This window comes from Aethalodelphis obliquidens, unplaced genomic scaffold, assembly GCF_003676395.1.
Source record: "Aethalodelphis obliquidens isolate GAN/ISIS:26980383/991018 unplaced genomic scaffold, ASM367639v1 scaffold53, whole genome shotgun sequence".
Lineage (NCBI taxonomy): Eukaryota > Metazoa > Chordata > Mammalia > Artiodactyla > Delphinidae > Aethalodelphis > Aethalodelphis obliquidens.
The window spans coordinates 5896005-5914487 of NW_020837997.1; the positions used below are offsets into that span (position 1 = coordinate 5896005).

General features: G+C 55.7%; 3 protein-coding genes across 4 annotated transcripts; 1 reads left to right on the forward strand and 2 right to left on the reverse strand.

Moving 5' to 3' along the window:
- The first annotated feature begins 6474 nt into the window (after window positions 1–6474).
- On the forward strand, window positions 6475–11631 carry MISP3 (MISP family member 3). Of its 2 annotated transcripts, XM_027084973.1 has the most exons (3): window positions 6481–7745; window positions 8258–8331; window positions 8591–9319. In XM_027084973.1, exons 1-3 carry the CDS (start codon window positions 7178–7180, stop codon window positions 8606–8608), a joined length of 660 nt encoding a protein of 219 aa, XP_026940774.1. In that variant the 5' UTR covers window positions 6481–7177; the 3' UTR covers window positions 8609–9319. The 2 variants fall into 2 exon arrangements, with proteins under 2 accessions (XP_026940773.1, XP_026940774.1); XM_027084972.1 differs by having other exon boundaries at window positions 6475–7745; window positions 8258–11631.
- Window positions 11632–11906: 275 nt separating this feature from the next.
- Window positions 11907–16094, reverse strand: CUNH19orf67 (chromosome unknown C19orf67 homolog). The gene is made up of 6 exons (XM_027084974.1): window positions 14642–16094; window positions 13812–13956; window positions 13594–13694; window positions 13322–13507; window positions 12846–12980; window positions 11907–12381 (listed from the first exon to the last, which is right to left on the reverse strand). The coding sequence occupies exons 1-6, from the start codon at window positions 14974–14976 to the stop codon at window positions 12207–12209; spliced, it is 1077 nt and encodes a 358-aa protein (XP_026940775.1). The 5' UTR covers window positions 14977–16094; the 3' UTR covers window positions 11907–12206.
- A 90-nt stretch (window positions 16095–16184) lies between these two features.
- On the reverse strand, window positions 16185–18483 carry SAMD1 (sterile alpha motif domain containing 1; the record flags this gene model as incomplete). Its single annotated transcript, XM_027085853.1, has 5 exons — window positions 16185–16908; window positions 17045–17156; window positions 17255–17351; window positions 17442–17736; window positions 18157–18483. Coding segments are annotated over 5 exons (990 nt in total), but the record flags the coding sequence as incomplete, so codon positions are not given.

An 18483-nucleotide genomic window follows, 5' to 3' on the forward strand; every position in this document is an offset into this window, starting at 1 on the left:
ATGAAGGTATAATAGTGAGTTCACACTTAGCACTTACTATCTATAGCACTCTAAGTGCTCTATGGGGCTTTCGCTAGGCTCCCACAGCCCCCTCCCCCTCCCCCTCCCTGCCCTGATCTTGAGACACTGTAGTCAACTTTTTGCTGAGTTGACATTCCAACTGAGAAGAAAATCAGCCAACCATTAGCCAGTGCACACCAGGTGCCAGGCACTGTTAAATGCTTTACTCACAGTAACTTATTTAACCCTCTCTACCATCTTAGAAGGTAAGTATCAATAGTAGTACTGTCCCCATTTGACGGATGAGAATACTGAGGCCCCAAGAAGTGGCAAAAAGACTTGTCTAATGTCCCTGAGTCAGGATTGGAACTCAAGGCTCTCAGATCCCCAATACTGGGAACACTGTGGGGAAGAGGGAAGTCTAGGCATCCTCCTCTTGACGACCAGGAGACAAGAGATCTGTCTGGGGTGTCCCCAATTCCAGTTGGGGCAGGATGCTGAAGTCATGCTTTCCAAGGTATCCCAAAGGAAGCTCAGACCCCCTGTTAATAAGTTTGCCCCTGGGGGGAAGGCTAAAGTCCCCCCTCTGCTCTCCCACCCCCAAGATGTAATCTCCCTGCCTCTTCCTTGCTGGGGGGAGGATCAGATTCCCATTGCTAGGCAACCAGGTTTGTAGTTGGTGAATAATGCAACGGGGAACCCAAAAGAGTGAAGAACCAAATTGGGGTCCCTGGGGGGAGCCCCTTTTCCAGAACTCTTTACAAACCTCTGGAGCCCCTCCACCCTCTTACTTTAAAAAGCCCTCACACCTCGAATATTAAAATAATCTGCACATTTCGTTAGATGTTGCTTATCTCTAACTCTGCAAGAAGAACATTCACGGTGGTGGCTTTTTGCCCCACCAAGAACAGTCGGTGGTCATTTCATTAAGCAGGTGATCATTTCCATTTTCCCATTCTCTTTCCCAGTTTGGGAGCTGTTAACTTTTCCCTGTTGGATCTCAAGCATTTCCTCCCACCCTGGACACTGAGGGATGATTCTAGAGGCAAAACATAGGAGTCAGAGACCTTGACATTCCCTGCCCCTCACCCAAGTAATAGCCCCACCCCCCAGGCTGGACTTTGGGCTTGGGCCTGCCAGCGGAAAGTCCCCAAAAAAGAAGGGGGTGAGGGTTCACACCTCCCACCCGACTTTCTGGGGAGGGGGGGCATTGAAGAGCCTGGGGGGCTGGCTGCCGGCCGCCCTTCACTCTCCCTGGCCCCCTTAGGAGAGGCTAGCTGGAGGTCTCACCTCCCCTGCTCCGTGGAAAGGCCAGTGTCTTCCATGAGCCCCTCCCAGGCCCTGCCCACTGGCCCCCCTGACCCCAGACACTTACATGGGTGTGGCTGGAGACCACACCTGGCTTTGCAGGGCCATCTCTGCCCAGAAGCCCACGTTCTGGTCCCTGAGTCCAGGACCCACCACCCGCTTGCCGAAAGGTGCCCTGGAGGCTGTGACTTGGCTGTCGGGAGTGGGGGGGGGCTGCAGGCGGGCACTGGGAGAGCTGGTCCAGCTGGTTTGGGCCAGGAGGCGGGAGACGCATGGGCTGGGGAGAGGGGGGCCGGGGGCTGGCGGGGCAGTTCTGGGGAGGTACTATCAGCTGTCCTGATCAATTATTTACCAGCCAGTGGCCTCGTTGCTGCACTCAGCTGCCTCCTGGCAAACACACTCTCACATGTGTGGTCTAGCGGGTGGACGGGCGTTTGGAGTCCCTGACCCCCTCAGACAATGGTACCTCCACTTGCCACCCTAGACATTTCTAGTCCAGTCGCCCACCAAGGGTCACCCACCTTTGAGTACTGTTGAACACCACACAAGGGATACTTTTACAGGCTAGCTGCCCTCCCTTCTTGGACCCTGGTTCTGGGGCGAGGAGGAAGGGCTGATCCAGCTAGAGGATTCTGGAGACCAGAGCCTGTGCCCCATGGGAACCAGAACGTCTGGGCTCTAGACAACTCTGGGCAACTTCCCCTAGGTTTCTAGGCTTCGGTTTCCCCTTTGGGAGAATAAGAGAATTAGATCAAACAGCCTCCAGGACCCTGGACACCCCTTAGATGTGATAACAATTGGGGGAGTGTGGTGATGGGAAAGGTCTAGAGAGCTTCCTACCTAAATCTTGAGGGTCCCTGTTCTACCCCACATCCCATTCTTAAAGGGCCAGCACCCCTTTTCTCAGCTGATTATATGTTTCATCCAACCACTCTCTTGGGGAAATCATTTTTACTCTCCAGGCTGGTATCCTGCAGCCCCCAGTGCTTCCCTTATCACAGCCCTGGTCACACTGTGCAATTCCGACATAAACCTCAATGAGAAGAGCCCTTGTCCTGGGCTCTTTGCTTTACTTATTTATTTTTTAAAATTTTAAATTCATTTATTTTTATTTTTTATTTTTTGTGGCCACACCGCACTGCATGCAGGATCTTAGTTCCCCGACCAGGGATCGAACCCCCTGCATGGAAGCGTGGAGTCTTAACCACTTGGCCACCAGGGAAGTCCCCTGGGCCCCTGGCTTTAGAGGGCCTGCTCCCCATGGGGCAAAGGGAATGTACCCAGCTAAATCGTCCCTCCCTGCTCTAGATCCTACACAGGGTGTCCAAGAAGTGGCCAAGGGCAGCTGTGGGCAGAGGGGTGAGGAAAGAGCATGGGCACGTGGGATGGGCTCCCTAGGTGCGTACACAAGGCTCCTCGCTGTGTAGGACAGTTTGGGGTGGGAAGCAAAAGGGGCCAGACTGAGGGCTGGGGTTTTCCTGTGTCCTACATTCAAGTACACAACTCCTAGGGATTCAAAATATTTTCAATTGAACGTGGTCATCTAGGTCATTCTACAAGTATATTTGTCATGATAGGAAGAGGGAGGTATATATATATATATATATATATATATATATATATATGTATATATATGCAGCGCCACACGGCTTGCAGGATCTATTTCTCGACCAGGAGTTGAACCCAAGCCTCGGCAGTGAAAGGGCCGAGTCCTAACTACTGGACCATCAGGAAATTCCCCTGAGAGAACATATTTTTTTTTTTTTTTTTGCGATACGCGGCCCTCTCCTGTTGTGGCCTCTCCCGTTGCAGAGCAACAGGCTCCGGACGCGCAGGCTCAGCGGCCATGGCTCACGGGCGCAGCCGCTCCGAGGCATGTGGGATCAGGGCACGAACCCGTGTCCCCTGCATCGGCAGGCGGACTCTCAACCACTGCGCCACCAGGGAAGCCCCGAGAGAACATATTTTTAAAAATGAGTTTTTAATTGCGGTAAAATACACACGACAAAATTTACAGTTGGCGGCATTCAGTACCTTCGCAGTGTTGTGCAACTTTTGCCACTGTCTTGTTCCAGAACCTTTTCATCACCCCAGAAGGAAATCCGGTACCCATTAAGCAGTCACTCCCCATTCCCCCCTACCCCCAGCTCCTGGCAACCGCCGATCTGCATCTGTCTCTATAGATTTACCTATTTTGGACATTTTCTATCAATGGGATCATACAGTATGTGGCCTTGTGTGTCTGGCTTCTTTCACTGAGCATAATGTTTTCAAGGTTCATCCACAATGTAACCTGTGTCAGAACTTCATTCCTTTTTATGGCTAAATAATATTCCATTGTATGGATGGATCACATTTTGTTTATCCATTCATCTGTTGATGGACATTTAGGTTGTTTCCACCTTTTGGAGGAGAGACTATCTTTTACTTCATTGCTTGTAGTTTGATTTAATAACTGTTAACTCTTTGGATGTATAATATATAGGCTTCCCTTTGTACCCTTGTCGTGTGTTCCACCTTGAGGCAAGATTGTTCTGTTTATAATTGTGTCTGTCTCCCAAGCTCAACTGCAACTTCCAAGTCTGGTTTATCTCTTTGTTCCCAGCATTGGGAACATTCTTAAACAAGTGTTAGGTGTCAGGTACTGTTTTAGGCGTGGGGGAGTTGGGTGAGCATAACAAACAGAAAATGCTGTAATGCAGCTCACTTTGCAGCCTGGGGTTGGGGGAGACAGATAATATACAAATAAAGGAAGAAATAAAGGTAATTGATGATAACTGCAGTATTGGGTGAGTTACAGAAAATAACAGGGATAGGGTTAAAGAAGAGCTGTGTTTGATGTAGGCTGGGTGATCAGAGACCGCTTCTCTGAAGAACCAAGACCTGAATAGCAGAAGCCAACCATGTGATGAGTCATTCCAAGCAGAGGGAAAGGCAAGTGCAAAGGCCCTGGGGGTGGGAATGCAGCTGGTGGGTTTGAGGAAAGCATGAAGGCTGGGATGGAGGAGTGATCAAGGGAGATGTCAGGAGATGAGATCTGAGAAGTGGGAAGGGCCTTCTGAGCCAGGGTAGGGAATTTGGATTTTTCTTCTAAGTTTGGTGGGGAGTCACTGGAGGACAGTGAATGTCTGGGACAAGGGTGGCGAGAAGTGGACGAATTCAGAATATATTTTGGAGGCAGAGCAAACAGCAATCCAATATATGAACGGATTGGGGCAGGGGCTGAGGGAAAAAGAGAAATTGAGGCTGACTTCTACATTTTGGGCATGAAAAACAGAATGAGTGAGTTGCTATACATAGTAGAGAGGAATAGAGTTGGGGGAAACCAAGAGTTCAGTTTCTAAAGTGTTCATTTTGGCATATCTATTAGACTAGGGACTGTTGGATATGAGTCCAAAACCCAGGGGAGAAGTCAGAGCTAGAGACATAAATTTGGGAGACATCAGCATAGAGATGGTATTTAAAGCACGAGATTGGAGTTTGTCAAGGTCTGAGTGTTGGCAGGAAAGAGACTGTATACTTAAACCAAGTAATTGATGAGAACTCAGTAGAAGGAAATAATCAAGGCATAGTGCATACCCTGGATTCGCCACAGCCAGGAGCTGTTACCACCCCATGGACCTGGAGGGAGAGAGCTATGTGGAGCTGCTGCCTGCTGTGGAGGGACACAGCCAACAAAGCTTGGAGGAAGGGGGCATGGGATAAACATCCTGACCTCACTCACCTCTCTCCCATCAGCCAAACCCAATGGAAGCCAGAGGGGAAGGAAGCCCATTGATGCAGGTGAACCAGAAGTCTGAGAAGGGGTGCCTGGAAGGTAGGAGGGAAATCAGGAGAGGATGGTGTCCTCCAAGACCAAGGAGCTAATGGAGAGGGAATCAGGGAGGAGTCAGTGATCAGGTCTGGCAAATGGAGGTCACGGAGGTCCTTGGACAGAGAAGGTTCAGTGGCGTGGTGGAACCAAGAGCCCAGTAAGCATGGCTAGAAGAGGGACAGGAGGTGATAAAGAGTCCACTGTAGAGACAACTCATTCCAGAAGTACAGTTTTCATCCTCATCACCTCCCGAGGGAGTAAGCACTATTATCCCCATTTTACAGACAAGGAAACTGAGCCTTGGAGAAGGCTGACACTTAGGTTCTGAGTGGGCGGGAATCAGGTGGGCCTGATTCCAATTGGGTCAATAGAGTCAGAGGAAGGAAGGAGGTCAGATGGTCAGAGGGAGGAGGGTAGCAGCTTGAGATTGGGATCAAGGAGAGAGTAGAGTGGGAGGGTGGACAGAAAGGGGAGTCACCAGGGTAGGCAGAGAGTTGGGGGATTATTGGGGCTCCTGAGGCTGTGTAGCCCCCCCACTTTCTTTAGGTAACTATATCTTTCTTACTGGTCACCCCAAAATGGTGGGGGGTGGAGGCAGGTTTTGGAGAGAGCCCAGGGGAAGAGAGTGGAAAATGTCCCTGGGGGTAGGTCGCCTGCTCCCGGCATCGATCCTGGCCTTGAACGTCACAATCTGGCCCCAGCTGCAGGGAGCTACTTCCTCCCGCAAGCCTTGATACCTCTCTGAGCCTTCCCAGTCGCCTGGGTCCAAGGTGACCGCCTTTCAAACCTCAGCCGCTCTGCTGAGCCCTGGGCGTTCTGTGTGTGCGTCCCTCCCTCGTCCCTCAATCTGGGAGTGCACTTGGCGGTGGACGCCTCGCGTACTTTTCCTGGAGAGGGTGAGGGGAAGGGCCCTCTGGGCTTGGCGCGGGCGCTGGCTCACCGCTCGGAACCTTGCTGAACCCAGGCACTGGGAGGGAGACTGGGGCGGGCGGTGAGGCGGTTCCTGGCGCCCCCTCCAGCCCGAGCTGTGCGCTGCAGGGGTGGAAGGTGGAAGGACAGCCCAGACGCCGTGCGCGTTGCTGCTGCGCGGGACAGGCAAGGCCCCGGAAAGATGGCTTCGGGGGACACCCCACCAGAGGACAGCGTTCAGAGGCCCAGCCAGGCGTGCAGCTAGGGCCAAGCCTCCTGGCAATGCCGGGGACGTGAGGCCGAAAACGTTCTAGGGTGGCGCCCCCTGAGTGAACACTGCACCCAGACTGGCGTCCCAGGTAGCGGGCTAGGTCTAGGGAAGTCCTCTTTTAAACGGGCCAATGCCCTGAGCTGACTTGAGGCGTGCTAGTGGAAGAAATCCAGCGCCCAGCTGAGGCGCCCCCGTCTCGAGGGCGGGGCCAGGGCGGAGCCCGGAGTCCTGCCTGCAGGTGCAGGGGGCGTTGCCCGGCCCTGCCCCCGGGGACAGTTCTTGGAGGCCAGGGGCGGGTCAGAGAAGCGGCCGGTGCAGGCTACGCCTTGGAACCCGCGGACGGCGACTGCAGCTACAGGTGCCGCGCAGGGCGGTGTGTCCCAGCTCTGGGCATCAAAACTCCAGCGCTGGGAGCTACGGCTTCCCAGCTGCTCCCAAACCTGGACACCGAGGCCCCCGGGCCGGAGAGCGAAGCCCTGGGGTCGTCCGAAGAGCGGGGCCCTGAGCCCCCCGGGTTAGACAGAGAAATTCCCGGGCCTGCCGCAGAGCAGGATACCGAGGTCCCCAGGCCAGGAGGCGAGGTCCCCGTGCCCTCCCCAGACCAGGGCGCGGAGACCCCCGAGCAAGAGAGCGAAGTCCTCGGGCCATCAGCGGGGCAGGAGGCAGAGCGCCCTGGACCGACCGCAGCTGAGGACTTTGAGAGTCCTGGGCGAGGCAGCGACGACGCTGAACCGTGTGAAGCGCGAGGCGCGGGGCTCCTGGAGCAGTGTCCCTCTCAAGGTCCGGAAACCTCCTCTGAGTCAAACTCGGAATCCCCCCAGCTGCGTTTTCTACTGCGATCCGAGACCCCACAACAGCCCCCAGAGCAGCCGCTCATGGAGACGCCCATCGAGCGCGAAATCCGCCGCAGCTGCGAACGCGAGGAGAGCCTGCGCCGGAGCCGGGGCCTGAGCCCAGGTCGCGCGGGCCGCGAACTCGTCGAACTGCGTGTGCGGCCGGTGCTCAGCCTGCCGGGCCCCGGCTCCGCGCTCCCGCGCGCCTTGGAGCGCGCTCGGGCGGGCGCGCAGATGCAGCGAGACATCGAGCGGGAGGCCCATCGGCAGGCGGCGCTAGCGCACCCCGAGATCCCAAAGCAGCGCGCCCGGCAGCCGCCTCAGCCGCTGGGCGAGCTCAAGCGCTTCTTCGAGGCTGCCGGCGGGTGCGGCTCCTCGCTGGCGGCGGAGGGCAGCGCGGACCCGCAGCGGCTGCCTGAGCCCGGAGGTCGGCCACGTTCAGTCGTGCAGAGCCGGTGCCCGGTGCTGGCCCGCGCCCCGCCGCCCATCGCACCATCGCTGCTGGAGCAGGAGGTGCGCGAGGTGAATGAGCGCGAGCGGGAACTGCAGCGCCAGCGCCTCAGCGTCTACGGCACCGCCGAGTTCAAGGAGCCCGCGCCCAGCCTAACTGGTAAGCCACTGGCGCCCCTACGCTGGGAATTCCCAGGGCTCCAGCCGCTCTCACCGACTGCCCAGCTCCAGTGGCCCTCTGATCCTCAGGGTCCCCCTTCCTGGCTCCCAGACTCCTCGGGCCCCTCTCAACTCACCTCTTCTGGGCTGACCATCCCTATGCTCCACACCCCCGGACCCCGTCGGACTCCCAGATCCAGACCCCTAGGCTCGTGGTGGGGGAAGGGAGGAGGATCCCACATGTCTTTGTCGGGTTCCAGGGAACCCTCCCTGGGTTCAGGCACACCTGGATCCTCCCTCTTAATTTTCGGGTTCCTACCTCCCCACCCTGGGTTTGTTTGCCTCTCTCCCCCCTCGGGTTCCTCCCTCCTCCCTCATGATGGAGGCCTCCATGGGGAGGAGGGGGGTGAACGCCTGTGTGTGTTTAAGGGGCGCGGCCGCTCTCCTTCGTCCTGGCCGCCTCCAGCTGGTGAGAGGAGGGGCAATCTCGGCTGAGCGCCCCTTCCCCCGCAGCGAGCAGGGGCGACGGAAAGCTGGCGGTGATCTGGCCTCCCCGCAGAAAGGCTTCGGAGAACGGTCTGGAGCAGGTGGGAACCCCTTTCCCCTCCTGCCTCAGGCGTTTGTCGCTGCCCCTCACCCCAACCCTCTGCGTGCGAGAACGCTGGGCTGGGGAAAGGACCCTCTGGGAAGTCACTCTGCGCTAGGACCCAAAGTCCCGGACGTGGCCCAGGGGTGTCGAGAAGGCGGTGGTCCTGGGGCCCAAACTGCCCCACCCGGGGCCTGGGTGTCCCCACTCGCGGTGCGCGGGCCCCCGAGGCATGCCTTCGGTCTGGCCCCTCTCTCCAGGAGGAGCCGAAGCCTTGAGGTTCGAGCCGGCTGGGGTCCCCGGACGAAGGTAACATGCCCGTCAGAGGACCCAGGCAGGGGCGCCCAGGAGTGCCCTCCGGATCGGCGGAAGACCTAGAGAGGGGCTACAGGTCTGAGCCAGGAAGGACGCAATCGATCAGCCCCTCCTCGAACCTGACTTTGTGAAATTGACCAGAATCTTCTATAAAACTGTTAGTCCCAATGGGGAAACACCACTATCACAACCCCGCCAGTAAAACTGCCCCGCCCTTCTCCACCTAACTGCAAACGGAGCTAGCCTCTCCTTCCGGCCTTGACTGTTAGATAGGGGTCACCTCCTCGGCTGTCCCCACTCCCCAATAAAGCCCCTTCTTTCTGGGCAGTGCAGGGCTGCTTTTTTCTGGGTCCTCTTCGTCTGCGGTGGGGTGGGGCGGGAGCGCGGCGAGAGGAGCAAGGCTTGAGAAAGTCGCCGGAGGCGCCGGCCGGAATGCAGAATGTCCCCTATCTCCCTGTTCCAGGGCCGCATATCTCCCCCTGCCCGGCCGGGGCCCTAGTGCCCCCTGGCGACGCGGGCGCGAACTGCGGCGTTGGGACAAACGAACTCATGCCCACCCTTTCCAGATTTCGTCAACATTTATTGGTGCCAAACCACATGCCCCGCGCAGGGTGCTGGCTAGACAGAGGTGATAAGAGGTTGTTCCCGCCCTTGGGGACATAAACAATGGCTACAAAAAAAAGGGAGTGGTATTGGTTCAAGCTCCTTAGTAGGGCATGCAAGGCCATTTATAATCTGCCTAGCAATTGCAAACCTCACATGCCTACAGACCTTAGGCAGATATTAAGAGAGAGACAGGGTGTGCTGTAAAACAAATGCCTCATTTCAACAGGCAGGTAGGTGTTCTTCCATATCACCAGTGCTATGAGTGAGTGAGCTTAGTGGTGTCAAGCTTCTGCTTTCCAAAAGCAACTGGAGGGAATTCCCTGGTGGTCCAGTGGTTAAGATTCTGTGCTTTCACTGCCCAAGGCCTGCGTTCAATCCCTGGTCTGGGAACCAAGATCCCACAAGCCCCATGGTGCAGCCAAAAAAATAAAAAACAAACAAACAAAAAACCCCCAAAGCAACTGGAAGTCCAGGCTTTAAAAGAGAAATCTACCAAACTTTAATTGTGACTATTTAGAAAACTTTAATTGGTGGGGGGCAGGAGGGGACAGCAAGCAACACCTGTTTGCAGTCGGGCTTATGGCTGTCAATTGGCAAGCCCTCCTTAATTTCCCTCTGTCCCAAGACAAGGGGTCCAAGGCTCCCCTGGATGGGATTCAAGATAAGCTGTAAGACTGCATCTGTGCAGTATATTCTGCAGTGTTAGTGTATCAGCTTCTTAGAGGTGCGCTGAGACCAAGAAAAGACTTTTAGAATCATTGTTTAAACTCCTGGATTTGTCCAATTCTGTATGCCCTGGGTCTAGCTCACACAGCACTGCACCCCAACAGTAGCTCAGCCCAAGGACCCACCCCTGACCCCATCATCAGCACACTGACCACATGGTTGACCATGACTCTGGGAGGTACAGAGAGAAAAGCAGGAAAGAGCCAGCACTGCCAAAGTGGAAAATGGAAACGCCAAGAACCTGTTCTTAATCCCCCCAGCAGGGGAGCTAAGAATTAAGTATGTAGGGTTAACAGAACTGCTTAAGTGTAGGCCTGGGTTCTCTAACTTTCTTGCATATTAAAATCACCTGAGGCACCCTTATGCCAAATAAATCAGAATCTGATAGAGGCCTTGGCATCAGTAAAGCTCCCCAGGTGCTTCTAACATGGAGCCAAGTTTGAGAGCCATGAGGTCGATGTAGGCTAGCATTTCTCAAAGTGTGGCATCTGGACGAGCAACGTCAGCATCACTTGGGAACTTGTAAGAAACACACATTCTTGGGCTCCATCCCAGACTTAATGACCAAACCCTCCACATGACTCTGAAGTTAGAGAATCATGGGTGTAGACAGGACCCAAGAAATTAAGCCTGTTTCCTTCCTCTCTGTGTTGTCACCACCCACCAGAAATCTAGTTTTAAGTGGCTTGTGGATTTGTCTTAAGGGAGATAGATTAAATCTGCATGTCGCTAGTCCAAATTGAGATGTTCTGTAAGTGTAAAATACACAAAAGATTTTTAAAACCTAGGACAAAAAAAGAGGGCTATCTCATTAATAATTTCTTACATTGATTATATGTTGGAATAATATCTTGGATATATGAAGTTAAATAAAAATATCACTAAACTTATGACCTCTTTATTTTTCTAATGTGGCTACTAGAAAATTTGAAATTACATATGTGACTCGCATTTGTGGCTCATTTTAAATTTCTATTGGACTGGGCTAGTCTAAACAGTGGAGGGGGGCCTCAAATCCGTGTCAGGGAACTTCAGAACCCCTTTGGACCCGTTCAGACCTGGGTTGTGGACTAAAAAATCCTTGATGCAGTCAGAAACTGTCACCAGAAGCCTCCAATCCCACCCCGAGTGAACAAGGCTTTTGGTCCAGTCCTGATTTACTTCACCTCTCACGTTCTTTTTTGTCACTTGTAAACTGGGATAATCATAATACTTATGATAATACTATGTACCAGGGACTATTAGGTAAGCGAGTGTTTTGCTCCACGAAGCAGGGCTCCAAGTCTCTCCTCCCACTCTGAAAATGCTAGGGGGAACCAAAAGGTGTCCCTTAGTTTAAAGCGGGGGGTTGCTCGCAGCTGAGTGACAGCCGGGTCAGCAAGGACACCCCTCCCCTCACAAGTGACCAGTTGCTATCAGAAGAACCCAGCTCAGGTCCAGGCTCCGCCACTTGGTCGCCGTAGCTCTCGGCAGGCGAGTTCACCTCTCAACCCGTGTCTTCTCTCCGGTCCAAGGTTGGGATGAGGCTTAGCGACCCTAAGTTGGATTGCCTCCAGGCTCTCCCGCCCAGCCCGCGCCCCGGACACTCCAGGGGGTACGGCGACCTGCACAAGACAAGACCGAAAAGCTGGAAGAAAAGATCTAACCTCGGCTCTTAGGAAACTGATGGCTGGCCCTTTCCCGGGGCACGTTGGGAAATATAGTCTTTTTCGGTACAGGGAAATAATTTCCGGGTCAAAACATAAGAGTGGGCGTGGCTCTGCGTCCCTTCCCACAGTGGGCGTTGAATTTCCCGGCTACCCAAAACTTGAGGTTTTCTGGGTTCCGGTTGTTGACAGGAGCAGCTACTTCCCTTTTTGCTTCATGCGCGCCTCTGCGCATGCTCTGAGCTTCCGTCCTCCCGTCGTGGACTATGGTTTTGTTTCCAGAGACTACATTTCCCAGAAGGTCGCGCGAGTGGGCGGGGCCCCCTCTCCCCAAGGGGAGGGGAGCGGCGATCCGAGCGGACGCTGAGCCTGTGACCTCTTTCTTTCTTTTATTTAACATAAAACCGGTGTGTCCACCCGCAGGGCCCCGCGGCCGGGCCGGACCCAGTGCGGACGGGCTAGCTCGGCCTGGCCCCTTGGAAGGCGAGGCGGAGCTGCACTAGGAGAACGAGTGAGCCCCTCCACTACTCCCTCTCCTGGAGTTTGGAACTGTCAAGCTCCAGCTCCCACCCTCTCTCCAGGTTCAAGACTCCTGCGCGGCCCACGCCGCGGGCCCGGCGGCGCTCGGGGGCCGGGCCGTGCCTGCCTGGCCCGTGAGGATCTGCACCAGCAGGTCGGTGGCCAGCATGTGCGACGGCTCCTCGAAGCCGATGGTCAGCAGCTGCTCGTAGTCCCCGGAAGGCTGCGGGGACAAAATCCTGGGGGCCGGGGAGAGACAGGCCTGGATGTGAGCGCCCCCTGCTACTCGGGAGCCCCTCCCCTTGAGTGAGAGGCTGTGGCTGAGAGAGGCTTTGTTTCAGCTAGGGGTGGGAAAAACCCTGGGGGAAAGTGATTTTCTTGTTGATGAGAAACATAGAGGGTAACGGCTCTGGGAGGCTGAACAACTCTGGCCCTGACCTGGCCAATTACTCAGCTAGCTGTGTGTCCTTGGGCAGGTAATTTATTCTCTCTGAGCACCTATTTCCTTCTTTGTAAAGTGGGGCTAGTAGTATAGACCTCAGTGGGTTGTTACATGAGTCTGCATAAAGCGCTTTTCAGGGCACAATAAAATGCTATCATTATTACCAATGGAAACAGTGTTGGGGGAGGTAGATGGTGTTTGTTTGGGTTCTGCCCCTCCCTCCAGACCCCACGCCCACCTTGCCATAGCCCTAGCTCCTACCATGAAGAAAGGTCATCCTCAGCTGGTCCTAGGGGCACCCATCGGCCGATGGACCACAGTTTCTGAATCTGGGGGCATGAGTTGGTTGGACTCTTGCCTGTGTCTTCCCATGTATCTCTATAGCACAGGAAGTAGCTGGGAGGGGAAGGGGCAGCAATTAAATGTGAGCAGTTTCCTAACTTCTGTTGAAGGGTTTTAATTTTGGAGGTAAGGTAGAAACTCATCAGAAGTTGCCTTCAAGTTCTCAGGTAGGGATATGATTCAATACTGAGGCTTTTTCTCACTGTCAGCCTACTTTTAAGATGAGGGCTTTTATTTTGATAGGGGCATATATATATTTTTAAAGGTCGGGATGACCTTTCAAAGGTCCTTGATTTCCTGCTTGGCTTTCCATGCTTTGATGGTGGTGGTTCAGTGGCCCAAACTGGCATTCTCCATAGAGAGGGGAGGACTTTGATTCTGATAAGGGGACTCACTAATCCACACGGGAATCTTGCCCCTGGCTGCTGGACTCTGGGGTGGTTTCCAGGTTCCAGCGCATCTTCTTATAGAGGTATCGGGGCAAGCGGCTGGCGGTGTAGGCAGCAGGGGCACAGTATCTAAAGATGGACACCTCGTGGGAAGGACTGATGGAGAACCTCCCGCAGAAGAAACAGGAGATGCTGGCAGGAGATGGGAGATTGGGGAATGAGGGTATGCCCTGGACTCCTCCACCCCTGACCCCAATCCCAATCTCCTAACCTTTTACCTTAGGGGGTCAGTCTCCTCCAGGTTCACAAACCCAAATGATGCATACATAAGGACCAGCTGTTCCAGGCGCAGAGTCAGCTGTTGGGAGATCTCCAACAGCTGCATGGAAGAGGGGGCATAATGTGATTAGCTGGCCTGCCATGAGCGTCCTCCCCATCCCCCAGGCCTGAGGGATGAAGAAAGGGGCATAGGGTCTGGGAAACCTGCTCCACACACCCCCTTTCGGATCAGCTCCTGCAGGGCTCCAAAGATGGGGGGCACACTCCGTGCAGCTGCCTCCAGGTACAGGAAGTAGGGCTCACACATCTGCAAGAAGGTGGGCATGGCCTTCGCCAGCTGTTCCTTCTGCACTCGGTCCCTGCTGAAGGGAGAAGGGGGCCTTTGCCTGAGGTCCCTGGCTCCCCCACCAATTTCTCCCATTCCACTCACTGCCCACCTGTATCCCTGACCTGGACCCCCACTACAAACCAAATCCCCCAGTGTCAGGCCTTTCTCAGAGCATCTTCCAGGACCACCAGCATCAAAAACATTTGAAACACTTGTTAAATGCAGACACCCGAGTCCCAAGACTGACTTTGACTTACTATTCCCTGGGTGAAGCCCAGAAATCTAGGGTTTAAACAACCTCCCAGGGGATTCCCATGGACATTGATATATGAGAATCACAGTCCCCTTTCCCTTGGTCTGGGAATCATATTATCCTTTGAGGCCTCAAACTGGTAGCCAGTAGGCCAAATCTTGCTCAGATAGGTTTTGTGTAGCCTGCCCAGGGTTCAAAACCTAAGCCAACGGTTACAAAGTGGGAGAAGAGTTCTAGCGATTTGGCAACCCCAAGGGCCCACATAATAGCCCGCACTCCCTAACCCCAAATTTCTGCACAGTTCTCATAACTCTTCGAAATTGGATTGCTGCTCAGCTAGCTTCATTTACCTCCTCTGGCTCCTAATGCTTTTGAGTTTGCAAATCTAGTGTCTGTCACCTATTTTGTTATTCCCTTCTCCGTCTCCTTATCCATGGGTAGAACCTAGGACCCCATCCAACATCACCTGTAGAACAAGTAGCTCTGGAAATCATCTGCCTTCTTGAGCAGGTAACGGAGCTGTTCGCTGATGGGGCTGAACATGGTGTCCAAGGGTAGGCGAGGAGGGGCGGGCCCGGGGCCTGGGGCCAGAAGCTCAGGGAAAGGCGTAGAGGTGGAGGCCTCGGGCAGCTGCCCCTGAATATCCTCGGGCTCCGCCTGGGGTGAGTCCCCAGGTCGGCCAGTGGGAGGCGACCATGAGGGGTCTTCGCAGGGCTGTACCCCAGGTTCCAAGTCGTCCGGGAGCGGCGTTTCCCCAGGGCCCGCGGGGAGCGGCCCCAAGAACCACTGCCTGGTTGCCATCGTGCGGCGGGAGGCGGGGACCAGAGCTCTTTAAGCCTCCGCTGCTCACATTGGCCGCAGGTTCGACCCCGCCCAGGGTACCTCGGACTTGGCTGGCAGCGCGTCCCCCTCCATCTCACCCGGGCCTCGACCTCTCTGCCGGCGCTGCGTGGAGGGAGTTCAGTTCATTTGAATTTCAACACGCAGGAGGGGCGAGCCGTTCCGGCTCGCGCTGCGCGGCCCGGCCGCGGCGCCTCGCGCACACGCGCGCTCCCGGAACCTGGCCGTGGGGTACGCGCCGGGGGAGGCGACCTGGGCCGCTGCTGGCGCGGCAGTGTCCTGGGGGTGCGACCTGGGGCCAGCGCATTTGACTCTCTGAGGCGATTTCCTAGGGAGGAGGGGTCTCTACCGAGCGTCCAAACCCCGGGGTTGCAGGTATAGAAAACGAGGACGGCCCCGCCCCACTCGCTGAGTCTCTGACTCCCAGGACACGGAATCTGTATATTTTTTTAAAAAACTAATGGAGTTGAGAAACTGCATTAGAACTTAGCAGCACTTGTGATGTAGTGGTTGTTACTAACAATAATAAAAATTTTCACTTGGAAAAATTTTCCCATCCCATGACCTCATCTGATGGCCCAGTCCTTTCCGCCCCTTTTATGGAGAGGGCCAGGAGGCCTGGAGACCCTACCATGGGCCCAAAACAGACCCCTGCCCGCAACAGTTGTAGGCTGGATTCTTTGTAACATGCAAAGGTTGTCAGATAATAGAGCTATGAAGCCAAACATATTAATTATACTTAAAGACTCTGGGTAAAGAACTCAGACAGGTGTCAGGCTGCACCCTGCGTGACCCCGAGCAAACATCTTTGCTGTGATGAGCCAGTTGCCACATCTGTAAAGTGGATTTTTCACGAGCCCTGCCTCATGGGGCTGTGGTGAGACCCAGAGAATGCCCGTAAAGCCTAGAGTTAACTGCTAGTCACTTAACAAATATTTGAGTACCTACTGTGTGCCCAAGCGCTGTTCTGGGAATGGGGAGATGGCAGAAGCAGCAAATATTCCTGTCCTCCTGGAGCAGTTAGCTGGCTGTGGGGCAGCCCCATTCACTACCTGTCTCCCTCCTCAAACAATTCTGTCCTAACCCAAGACTCCCAGGAGGCTGGTGTGGATCTCCACGTCCCCGACTACATTCATAAAATGGACGCTGTGCCATGCTTTTCTTCTCTCTTTTTTTAAAATTTTATTTAAAAAACCTTCGGTGCAATATTAAAAAGCAATACAGCCAGCTGGAGCGACAATGAACAGAAAGAAATGGGAGGGATAAGGAAGCTCCAGGGACCCCCTCCCAGCTGCTCCCAGGGGCTGGAGGCCAGGGACAGACTGGGGAGGGGCCTGGGTGGTGGGGGAGGGGGGAACGGCCACCCACCAAAATGAACAGACAGAATAAAACATTTATATAGGAAACATCTGGCTGAACTGAAGAGGATCTAGGGAAGATGGGAAGCCCCCATTTTACTTTTCCAAAAATGTCCTAGACTGGGTGAGGGGGAGGGTTGGCCTCCTGGGGTGAAATAAGTAGGCCCTGTCCCACCCGACACTCCTCTATCAGGGAGTCCAGGCTGTGCTGGGCGCCAGAGGTGTGTGTGTTGGGGAGACACAGGGAAAAGAGGAGTAGGCATGCCCCCTCACTGGAATCTGTGATGAGGGCTGAGGGTGTCCCCGACCAGCTCCCGGACTCTGGGGGTCTTGTGTAAGGTGGGGACTGGGCTGGGGCAGGGGCGAGGCTTGGCGCTCAGCCTAGGAAGCCATCGGGGTCGTCATCCTCAAAGTGGCCTTGCTGCAGCACCTTGATGTGGTGCTCGTAGATTTTCAGGGCTGGGCCGAGGCGGATGGACAGGCCGGTCAGCACATCTGTGCGCTGCATGAGCAGCAAAGACTTGCCATCGATTTCCTGGGTGGGACAGAGAGAGAGAGAGAGAGAGAGACAGAGACAGAGAGAGAGAGAGCGAGCGAGCGAGCAGGGTCAGAGCACACACCCCCACTAAGGCCCTGGAATGCTGGGGCTAAGTTGAGGGTCAGGAACTCACCTGCTCTTGGAAAGCTGTTGCCTGCTCGGGGAAGCCGGCCTCGGTGAAGTACTCTACCACATCTGTCACTGTCCACTCCACAGGATCAGCCGGCTTCTCCTTGCGCCCAGAACTGTGTTGGAACAAAGGGAACCAGTGAGCAGTGATGCTCCTCTGGTTCTGTGATACACACCTGGGCGGCACCCCTGTGTCTCAAACACCCCAACTTACGGACAGCCAAAGGGGGTCCCATCAGCCCCAGGTAGGGCTGGTTTTCCTGGGGGCAAAGGCACGGGGGATGGGGAGTCTGGCCCAGTGGCAGCAGAGGCTGGGAAATAAAAAGCATATGCCTGTGGTTTTGTCTTGGGGCTCGGTTCCTTCCCACCAGGCACCCTCCCCCACCCAGCGGGGTCCTTACCTGATCCCCCTTCCTTATTCATGGCGGCCATGGAGAACACCTGTCGGGTACCACTGCCTGGTGCTGGCCCCCGCCCTTCATCCTGGCCCTGGTGGGGTCCACAGGGTGTCCACTCCTTGATCCTCTCCTTGGCACTCTGAGGGCCCCGCTCGCCATTAAGCTGCTGGTGCTGGGCACCTGCAGGACGGTCACCCTCGGGCACCTCGGAGCCCTCAGACACTTCGTCTTCATCATCTTCATCTTCATCATCTTCATCCTCCTCTTCCTTCTCAAGCACTCGCTCTTCTCCACCTCTCTGGTGCAAGGGAGACAGGCACGCAAGGTTAGTAGCTGTTCTGGCCCTGGGCCCAATCCCTGGGATCCAGGACCAAGTGGTGTGCCTCACTACCACCTTTAATATCAACACGGACTAACTTTTACACATTCACTCCATGCCAGGCTCTGTGTTAATAAAGCCCTCAGTAGCCAAATCTCATTAAACTCGCTCAACAACCCCAAGGAGTCGCTACTGTTATTAAGTCGCGTTTATACAGCAGAGGCAACTGAGGCTGGGGAAGATCAAGTGACTTGCCAAGGTCACCACCCGCCGAGCCCGCCGGGAAGAAGCGCAAAGCCCCGGCCGCCTGCGGCCCGGTTACTACCGGGATTCGCGCCCCGCTACCAACTTCGCCCGCACCTGCCCACCGCGCGGCGCCCCCCTCCGCGGCGCGCTCACCTTGCTCCGCGACGCGCGGGCGCTGGCAGCCGATGGTGCCCGCCCGGGCCTGTCCCCGCGGGGCAGCGCGAGCGCTCCGAGGCGGGTGCGCTCCAGGCGGCCCCGCGCCGCCGCCTCCTCCTCTAGCAGCCCCTGCACGCGGCCGCGGGTTAGGCGGCCGCCGGCGCCGCCGCTGCCCCCGAGGTAGCGCACGACTTCCCGCAGGCTCACGGGCCGCGCCGGGCCGCCGGCCCGCGCCGCGCCCCCCTCCGGCGGCTGCTGTGGCTGCGGCGGCGGCTGCTGCTGCTGCTGTGGCGGCGCCGGCGGCTGTGGCGGCGGCGGCAGCGG